Source organism: Rhamphochromis longiceps, linkage group LG2 (genome assembly GCF_057381845.1).
Source record: "Rhamphochromis longiceps isolate RC_006_pf linkage group LG2, R_longiceps_female_GT1.1, whole genome shotgun sequence".
NCBI lineage: Eukaryota > Metazoa > Chordata > Actinopteri > Cichliformes > Cichlidae > Rhamphochromis > Rhamphochromis longiceps.
This window is the reverse complement of record NC_140558.1, coordinates 24,337,820-24,348,149: the sequence shown is the minus strand read 5'-3', so window position 1 is coordinate 24,348,149 and position 10,330 is coordinate 24,337,820. Positions and strand designations below refer to the sequence as shown.

General features: G+C 41.5%; 1 protein-coding gene across 4 annotated transcripts in view; it reads right to left on the bottom strand.

The window, feature by feature from the left end:
• LOC146677217 (mitogen-activated protein kinase kinase kinase kinase 4) overlaps positions 1-10,330 on the bottom strand; it is a 60,661-nt gene that overhangs the window by 4,737 nt on the left and 45,594 nt on the right. For all 4 annotated transcript variants that reach the window (XM_085419398.1, XM_085419410.1, XM_085419421.1 and 1 more), the window contains 12 exons: positions 9,990-10,069; positions 9,687-9,781; positions 9,007-9,091; positions 8,690-8,857; positions 7,706-7,811; positions 7,453-7,608; positions 7,199-7,342; positions 6,771-6,905; positions 6,503-6,603; positions 5,660-5,809; positions 575-734; positions 50-189 (listed from right to left, as the gene is read on the bottom strand). In XM_085419398.1, the coding sequence (XP_085275524.1) occupies positions 50-189; positions 575-734; positions 5,660-5,809; positions 6,503-6,603; positions 6,771-6,905; positions 7,199-7,342; positions 7,453-7,608; positions 7,706-7,811; positions 8,690-8,857; positions 9,007-9,091; positions 9,687-9,781; positions 9,990-10,069 (1,520 nt within the window). The remainder of the gene's footprint in view (positions 1-49; positions 190-574; positions 735-5,659; positions 5,810-6,502; positions 6,604-6,770; positions 6,906-7,198; positions 7,343-7,452; positions 7,609-7,705; positions 7,812-8,689; positions 8,858-9,006; positions 9,092-9,686; positions 9,782-9,989; positions 10,070-10,330) is intronic.

Here is a 10,330-nt window from a genome sequence, read left to right as displayed (position 1 = left end):
TGCATAAATAAAGCGAGTGAGGCTGTTTTTTGTCGTAGGTTCCTCCTACCTTGTCATTCCTTTCACACAGGAACTTCAGCTTTTGAGCCTTTTTATGCATGAACACTCCCTCCAGGTTCCCCGTGTTCGCTGACCTCAGCTCTATGGCCTTTTCTCCCCAACCCATCACCTGGTTAGACTGCAGGTAGGCTGGATTGGAGAGAAACAGACGAGTATGAGAAAACAGTCTAAATATGTCTCCTACATTTTTACTCCTTATACTTGAATACTGCCTCATCTCCATGCCCCAAAAACACACACACACAGATTGACTACCATCTTATTTTTAGCCCACCCTGTCCCTGATCTGTCTCCACTGAATGTGGTTCAGGTTAAGTTCTCAGTGGCAGGACAGCTGCTCATCCAGATCTAGTGAGTCGAACTGGAAAAATCTACAGTGATGTTAAGCAGTGCCTGACTAATCATCGCAATTGGGTTGTTGTTAGTGGTACCTGCACAAAGATGCACTGTGTACAAAAATAGACCTTTATGGGTGTATATAGCATTTGCATAAAGATGTGTGCTCCAACATTACCGACAGATGTAGGCATTTCCCCCCACTGCAGCACTGTATCCTTGGTGATACGGCCATAGGTGTCAATGTAGACGCCCTCGTCTTCATAGCAAACCAGGACCTCTGTTCCAGCTTTGTTTGGCAAAATGATGATTGCATGGGGACGGATGGGACCCGGGATCTGCAGAGTAACGCACACACAAACACAACATGAACACTCGTTTTTTTTTTTTTTTAATTATTGTTTGGAAAGAAAAACCCAAATTAAAAACCCCAGAAAATACTATCATCTATATGGATTGCAGAAAACATGAAGGCTGTTCTTTCATGCTATTTAAATGTTATCTTACAGTCACTGGTGATCCAAAGACTAAGGTTCAGGTCTAAATGCACAACCATTGCAACAATCAAACGTAACAAATCCATAGTCACAACTTTATTTCAAAGACTAGATTTCATGATGAAACTAAAGTCCTTGACTAAATATGGCGGCATTGTATCAGAACTGACCAGATACTCAGATTCTTAATTTAATAAAACATTTTAACAGAGATTGAACACAGCAGCCTGTATTTAAGATAAAATTCCAGGAGGAAGTAAAAAAACAAGTTAGAGATTCGATTTTATTCGAAGACGCATTTCACTGCTCAGTTAAGTTTATCTAACTTTAACTTTATTTAAATCCATTCAGAAAAGTGTTATTACATTATTTCACTGAGAACATCTTCAAAGTAGTGACCTAGGAATATATTTAACAGTTCAGACACATGTTCACAACAGCTCAGGATGTTTATCTAACCAGATAAGATCCATTTACTTATCCAGCTGAAGGATGAACCCAACGCTTCAGAAACAGGTTTCTAATAAATCAAAGGGTCCATCGGTGATTGGACAAATACATCGACTATCGACGATAGGCGGAGCCTTTCGCTGATCGTTTTTATTTTTTTTGCCCGTGAGTACATTTGTTAATAATGTTGGTTGAAGCTAAGAGAAGCAGTCAAAAATAACAGCGCCGTTTTAACAAACAACAAATTAAAAAAACCACAATGTTGGAAACAAAGAGGAACGAGCTTTTCCCCCACTGTAACGTGTTTACAGGCTGTTCCAGTGTTTATCTGTCTGACACACTCGACCGAACAGCAAATACAAATTAAACAAGAAGTAAGTTAAAAATCAAAATGTCTCTTCCAGTGAACATAAAACCCTCTGATGTAAAGTTAAGTCTTTTGTTGGATTTGGCGCATCTCAAATAAATAAATGAATAATCCAAAAAGTATCTATAATAATACTGAAACAAACAAGAAAAGAAGCTAAAATATTCCCTCCAAACAAAACTTAGAAATTTAAAATGCGCAAATCAGTCCGTGCATGATTGCATTGCTCCGCCCATCAAAAAGTCTGCAGCTGCACGACTTTTCCTCCTATCATCGGTTATTGGACTGTCGATTGGAACATTTTTATATATCGCACAACCTTAAAGTCCATAAACGTGAAGGAGAGGTGTTTGTTTGTTGCAAGCCTCATTTAATCGCGAAACTCTGAAATATCTGTTCAGACACTTTTAGCAAACTAGTTATGAAATATTCCAACCAACCAAGCGTTCACTGCAGCAGGTCTGACAAGATTTAACTATGAAAATAAATCATTGCAACTTTCTAAACATGAATATCAGACAAACTACAGATATTAGGACAAACACTGCAACGTCAATGAATCCTTTAACAGATTCCACCGAAGCAAAAGTCCTACAATAAAAGAAGAAAATGTTGGGCTGAGCTCTGTGCCCGACACAAACACTGCGCTTCACACCGAACACCTTACCAGAGTGTGAGCCACCACAATCCTGAGCATGAGAACAGGCATCCACAGCCGCAACGCAATCTTAATCCTCTGCCTTGGAATCAGCATTGTTACATAGTTTGCAGGCAACAACAGGAGATGGCTGTACGCGTGTGTGTGCGCGTGTGTATACTTCTTTAAGTGGGTGGGCACATTGTGTGTGTGTGTGTGTGTGTGTGTGTGTGTGTGTGTGTGTGTGTGTGTGTGTGTGTGTGTGTGTGAGAGAGAGAGAGAGAGAGAGAAAACGTTTGAGGGTTAGGCTTTGCTTACAGGTGAACTGATTTTAACAGTAACAGAAATCACTGTTTTGACGTCTTTAACTGATTGTGTGTATGTGTGTGTGGGTATGCACCTAAGACAAGAATGAGTGTGTATCAGATAACAGCTACTGGGAAAAGCCCCAGCAGTGTGAAGGTTCCTCCAGTGTGCGTGAAGAAAGAGAAAGTGAGTGGGTTTAAAGGAGTGCTGCAGCTGAGTGTGTCTGGCAGAAAGCTCCAGTGTGCATGTAAGAGAGACAAGAAAAGAGGAAAACACGGGAAGGAGAGCAGAAATGATATCGAAGCAGCAGCAGCATAAGGCACCGGTGTAGTAGACAGCTGTGAGCAGGCTCGCTTAATATACACAGGAGGGAGGGGGGGGGAGCAGGTCAGGACACACACTCACTTTCTCTCTCTCTCTCTCTCTATTACACACACACACACACACACACACACACACACACACACACACACACACACACACACACAGTTAATGATGGTAAGAGAAGGAGGACAGAAGGGGTGTATTTTTAGAGCTAATTTCTCTCTTCATGTGTCTCCAACTCCTCCTTGCTTACAGAAAGTAGCACGTTTAGCGGTGGCAGGGGTGCTGTGTGTGTTTGGGTGTATAAAAAAAAACAAAACAAAAAAACAACCTCACAGAAAGAAAGTTTATAATCGCTTTAACTCCACGCAGCAATTTGTGACCGAAAAATCGAATTGTGACACGAGTCCTTTCAGAATGACTCACAAAATGATTAAACGTTCCTCGTATGGATGCTAGGCGGACAAATATAAAGAACATCTTTAAATAAACCATTAAACTGGAACAACCAGCCACCCACTCACACTCCACACCACATGTAGTGCTGTATAGTTTGCACAGTAAATCAACTGATGGAATCAGATTACCTTCAGACTCTGGAAAGACTGATTAAATAAAGGCTCAAGCCAAAATGTTTCCAGCGTAAAGTTGAACCACTTTAATATAAACTGAGCCTCGGGCCTCTCCAGTTGTTGCTAAGAACATATTTAACAGGATGTGTCAGAATGTGAATATGACTCACTCAAGCTACAGCGAGCTTTACATGCCCACATACAGCAGAGGAAGAATAATAACTGCTCCAATTGTACCAGCAGTGGGCGATTGGTCACAGTTAAAGACACAAATACATTTACAGCGTAACCTTTCTAAATATTAAACACTAAACAAATCAGATTTACATGTTCCCAACAAGGACCAAACAAAGAAATACTGGCCGTGCTGACTCCAGCCACCAAATGCAGTCGTTTACTTTCACCAAAGAGATCATGCAGAGTTGTAGCCACAGGTGTTGAAAACACACCTAAGATGCTCCAGTTCATCAGTGCTGTGACTGTGTCGTTAACCGTGAATGTTTTCAGAGTGTACTTTAAGGTGAAAGTGAGGTTATTATGCAAAGTTTAACTGGGACAACCCACTTGAGATTAAATCGCTTTGTATGTGACCTATAAACTGAAATGAATCTGATGCAGATACTGAGGCTATAGCATATACAGTCACGGTTCCTCATTCAATTCTAAAGGTTTTACATATCAGGAAATAATGAAGACATCATTAGAAAAAATTAAGCCTGAATGCAGCAGTAGTGTGTAGTAAGGGTGTGCTTAGTTTGACATGGTGTACAATGTGTTATTGCCTAATTTAAAGGCCCTCTAAGGAGGGTGGTGACTTGACTGGACTGTGAGTCTCAGTTTATTAGGTTTATGTGGCAGGGTGTGGCTTGCGATGCCACTGCAGGTGAGATGGATGCGCCTGAGTGGCATCTACAATCACGCCTCGCCAGCTTATACCGGATCCTGTATTGGTTGTTGCTGTGCAGGTGTAAATAAAGCTGAAAAGCTTGAAAATGTCACCGGGTCTGCTGTGGTTCGTTACAGTTTGAGAACAGCACCTTCTACATGTAAATGGTAAACAGACGGCTTCAACATGGGCTTAGTATCTCGCCCAAGGATATTTGGCATGCAGACTGGAGCAGACTGGGATCGAACCACCAGCCACTGTTAGTAGGTGACCTACTCTCCCACCTGAGCTACAGCCACCTGCATCAATGACACTAAAGCATGTGACTCCTTTAGTGTCATTGCTCGTGTCGGTCTCATTTTCAGGAGGCGGTGTCGAGTCTGTGATGAATCCGTTGGGTCAAGCTGTGCTAATTCTAGAGAACATCACAAATCAAACTCCTCCACAGCCACACAGGAAATGATAAAACGCTCCAGTGCCTCGTCAAAACATCCACATTTCAACATCAGCTGAAAAATCAGCGTACACGCATAAAAGATCTGTGACAGCAGCTTCACTCAAGTCAGTGTCTGCAGATTTAATGAAAGTTCAAACACCACCTATGAACGTGAGTCACAACAGTTTGATATTAGTTCCCACAGACGGAGTGAGGGTGAGCAATGATATTTTGGTAAATGCAGAAAGAGAGACGATGAAATTAAGAGAAAATGAACAGTGGTACCTTGAATGATAGAGTGACAGTGGGAGGGAGAAAAGGAAGCGGATGGAAGAATAGTTTCTGACAGCCATCGACTGTGTTGGAGGAGAGTGGAGGGAACACAGCAGAAATGCAGGAAAGTAATGACTGACATGACTGTGAGTGGGAGGAGGGCTATACTGAGATGTATACTAAGAGATGAAGAGTGAGGTGATATGGTCGACTGGAGAGCTGATAAATGAAAGAAAATGACTTAATAAGCTGCTTTAACAGAAAGCTGCAGGTACAGAGATCAGACATCGGTTTAGTCTTTAAAGATGTAAAACTCTCACGATGACAACTACAGGTTGAGCCACAGTGATGGAGCAGAGCAGGGAAACCCTCAAACTATCCCACATCACAGACTCGACACACACCTTTATGGCAAAAACAGTGCCAACAAAACATGCAAACAGACACGCACAACCTCCTGAGTCGAAGTGATGACACAATCCTCAAAGAGTACGAAGAACGGAGCAGATGCTTACATGTGTCGGCAAGTAGAGGTCATATGGTGTCCCAGAGTCTACGTCAATGGCGTGGAAACCAGACACGGAGCCGTAGATGACCTTTAACCTTTGACCTTCCTCCACTGTCAGGTCAACAGAAAGGGGCTTTTGAGGCAGAGTTCTGAAGGACTGGGCAGACACACAGACACGATGATTAAGTTACATAAGTTTGCACATTAGCCTAATTACATAATCTAAAGTGAAACTGCTCCATTAATAATAATGCAGTGTCACAAAAGCTGCCATCCTAAGATAGTCCACCTAATTCTTCCATTTTTGGCCTGTGACACGGTATGGAAGAGAAAGTAGTTCAGGCCTCAGAGGACAAACAGAAATGGGACACATCTCTGCTGAGAGTCTGTGGTTATGAGACCCAGAACCTGATGTGTCCTGTCTGTGTACATGCAAGTGTTCGACTGTGGAAATAACACAGCAATAACCCACTTAATCAATGAATCGATCAATGGAAAGGAAAGCTGAGCAGGCTGATGTTCTTAGGTGTTACACCGCGATGTTAAACTTAGCTTCACCTTGTCTGTAGTGCTGTTAGTTAGCATGCTAAAACCAGCATGTCAGCCTGTTTACATGACTACACACACTGGTTAGTAAAAAGGAAGGTGCTTCAAGTTTTCAACTAGAAGAAAAGTCTGAGATAAACTACTGTGTGACTTTACGATTACTACAAACATCTAAAAAAAACCTTCTAATAAGTAGAATAAGTAGTACTTTCCATGATATTAGTATTTCACAGCTCCACAGACTGATGAACTTATATCTTCAGTATCTCTTATTTTTATTGCATTTCATTAATTTGTTACCAACCTTAAAGGCCATGAATTTGTGGTAGGGTTTTGGGGCCCAAGCGTACACCTCCACAGCATTCTTCAAGGCAATCACCAAGAACTTTATCTTCTCATAACGCACTAGAAAACAGAAAAACAGAAACAAAACAAGCGGTAAGGAGCGTGAAAAATCTGAGACCACATATTCTACACGTAGCTCCTAAAGATCACTACATACACAACATCTGTAACCTGCATTAGTTTGAAGCTCTGTAAAATATCATTCTGTTTTTATTTAGTGTACCTACCCACTTTATAGTGGACACAGCCCTCTAAATCACCCACTGACGTCCAGCCCTGTCTTTTCTCCACCTCCGGGTCATTACGCAGGATTTTATTCCTTAACCAGGACAAGTAGTAGAGACGCAGCTTGTTCTTTTTTCCTACAGACAGAGAGGGAAGGATGCAAACGACTCCTGCTTCAGTGTGACAAAGTTTCAATCAGTTTCTTTGAGGTGACGGAGCAAACCAGAACAGAGCACGAATATCGAGCAGTCATCCACACACAAGTGTCAGTTTTACCTGAAGAAACCTGTTAAACAGTTACAGTAATGTGGTCTCTTTGAACTACTGTGCAAAACTTATAAGCAGAGTTTAATCATTATGCAGGGCAGAGTGCTGCACTCTGTGTCACTGTTTCTGTAGCTCTGAACATTTGAACATGCAGCACATATACCTGATACAGTAATCAACACATTGAGTCCTTCAAGTACATCCATTTGTTGAAACCGTCGCCTGCTGATGAGCGGGTACACCTTTCCCTGACCACTTCGATCCAGCAGCCACAGACCGTTTTCTGTGCCCACCAGCAGATTCACACCTGCACGTCAAAACAGAAAATATCAACACTGACACAGTTTGTATCATTTTCTGAAAGAATCTACTTCATTTAAAAACACAAACAACATAAAACACATAAAAACTACATACCCCATAATCCAGCACACAGAACCTCCGCGTTGAACTTCTTTTTGTACTTTCGGATCTCTGGCGTGTCGCTCTGTGGTCGAATGTTGGTTGGGTTCACGTTAACCACGGAGCCCTTCCTGTGGTTCTCTCTCTTCAGTGGCTCGCCCTTAATGCCCGCTGAATGCAAAAATGATTCAAGATAAAAGTTTAAAAAATAAAACTAAACTGTGCTCACAAAGCAAACTGTAGCTCGGCTCTCTGGTAGAAAACTCACTCGGGCTCTGTGGTGGTGATGAGATGGGGATCAATCGTGGATCAATGAAGGGCAGGAAGGAGGAAGATGATGATGTCGGGCTTTTACCAGTAGGACTGCCGATATCCTGATGAGCACAATGACAAGGGAAGAGATTTTATACTTTAATAAAACACGAACAAAAAAAACAACACAACAGGCAGTTACAGTTATGAAACCATAAACCATTTATATAATCATTTACCAGTTACAAATTATGGTTTTCATACATCAGTAACAACAGTTCCGTTAACTCGAAATCCAAACTGAAACCCAGGAAGACTGAGCTCCCAGCCTGTGCCACTACCTCCCTCTGGTGGACATTTATAACTAATGCAGTCTGTCGCTTTATTTAAACCTTGGCTATGATAATGAGCCCAAAGGTTTATATCAAGTAGTCTGTTGACATTTATTAACACAAGGACATTAATACTGATACAACTGTAAGTCCATCTGAACTTAATCAGCACTTTGTCTTAAAAACAAACAAAAAACAAACAACTATTATTCTCATTTACAATCTAATTCTTTTGTTCTTGGATGCTACTAGAGTAGCTTTCATTCATAGTTCAAAATAATCCATATTTATGTTATACTGGGTTTTGATGCTGCCGATCAATTCATCCTCTGTCTTTCTTTAAGGCCCTCATCATATAAGATAACTTTTGAGTGATTGGTTGCCCCTCAAAAGCAATGCAATTTGATCTCAAGAGTAAAAAGACATCGAGTGTTTAGAGCTTTTGGCTCACAGCAGTTACTTTGACAGTGTTCAACGTGAACATCCACCACTGAAACAAACTGACAGTATGACAGCAACATAATAAAGAGCATGATATACTGTTTTCATTATAAACAACACTGCTGAACGTCGCTGTAGTGTACACTGAATGATAAACAGGGATGCTGATGATGACAATGACCAGAAGAAGTAAAGCTCTGAGAAATCTGTGCTGATTTTCTACTTACATGTAGATCCTGGTGTGTGGGGGATCCGGGAGATGTGGGCGATCTCAAATAGCCAAGTTCCCGTGCTCGCTGCTGCTGGATGAATGCATTGTGGGTAGGACTAGAGGAAGAAATTTTTTGCAGAAGGTCTGGTAGCAAGTAGGTGTCATCTGAACCCAACTGCGAAATCTATAGAGCAATACCAGGACAGGATGTAACTTGAGTAACTGTGAGGCGTCACATGAATGAATGTTAAAGCTTTAGGAAGTCAGCTTTTTTACACAACCGACCACAGAGCAGACAGTCACGTGTGCTCTGTGGTTGTGTTTGCTCAGTACCTGGTTGAGATTGTGGTGAGGCTGCAGGACGATGCCGTCGGGTATTCCTCTGAAGTATTTCCCTTTTCCATTGGACATGCCAGACCTTGAAACATACCGCTCGAGATTTTAGACTAGAGACCGACTGCAGATGTCATATTTCATAGTTAGAAACAAGACTGATGCATCCTTCAGCAATAAAAGCAACACACTGGATCCTAATGACACCTGCTGTTTCAGACTGTGACTAACTCACAAACAACACTATAGTAACACTAATTTGCTTTCAGGACTGTTAAACCAAATGAGATACTTGGCTTCTCCCAGGTTTACTGCCACAGGAATTGAAATCACAATAAACAGACTTGGATTTCATTTCCTCTTCATACTTAGCAGAAATATTTCAGTGCTCATTTCTCCCAGTAGATGCAGCAGAATTACTAATTTTGTGACTTTTTACTAGATTCTAAATATCAGTTTAAAAAAAATCTTGCAACACATCATGTTTCGTCACAGTGCTGTTTGGAAACTAAAAGAGTTGCTTCACTCCTTCATGTGCAGCAGGACACTTAGTTTTTTTGCTAAAAGAAACTGTCGAGCAGGTCAAACACATGATGAGCTTGATGGGAACATTTCTTAAACAATAACCTCTAACAATAAGAATACAGCATCATAAATACACTAAGGATGTGTTTGGTTACCCGCTTCGCTCCTCGTCATCACTGCTGCCGACTTCATCGCTAGAAGAAGAGTATTCTGCGGCCTTGTTAAGCCGACCCAGAGCGGGTTTTATTCCCTGCGAGAGGAAAAGGAAGTAGCCGGAAAAATGAGTTGGACAGAGAGAAAAATCATTGATGTTAATGTGATGAAGCAAGTTTCAAATCAATGAGGAAGAGGGATCTAGATGACATGTGCATGCATGCTTTGTACTGATACTATGATATACTGAAACAATTTAACTCTATAAACCAGTGAGACTGCACACATGCTCCAACAACACTTACCTGTGTATGTCCACTGCTTATGTTATCCAGCTTCCTGTGTGGGTGGTGCTGCAGGAGGGGACTTTCCAGCTTGAAGTAACCTAAGACACACACATATGTTAGCAGCAGTAATCAGTGTGAGAGTTACATGTGGAATCTCATGTGTAAATATACCTGTTTCTTGCCAGACTGCTTTAAAGACAGTAAATGGACCCAAGGCTGTGAGCTAGTTCAGGCAGGTTACTCGAGCTGTACTGTCCTCATTGTCTACAGCAACACTTCTGAATCTAAAAAATGCTCTCTTATTCACAAAGGGTCACCACAGTGGGCAGCTCGGTATGTTTGATTTGACAGATTTTTTT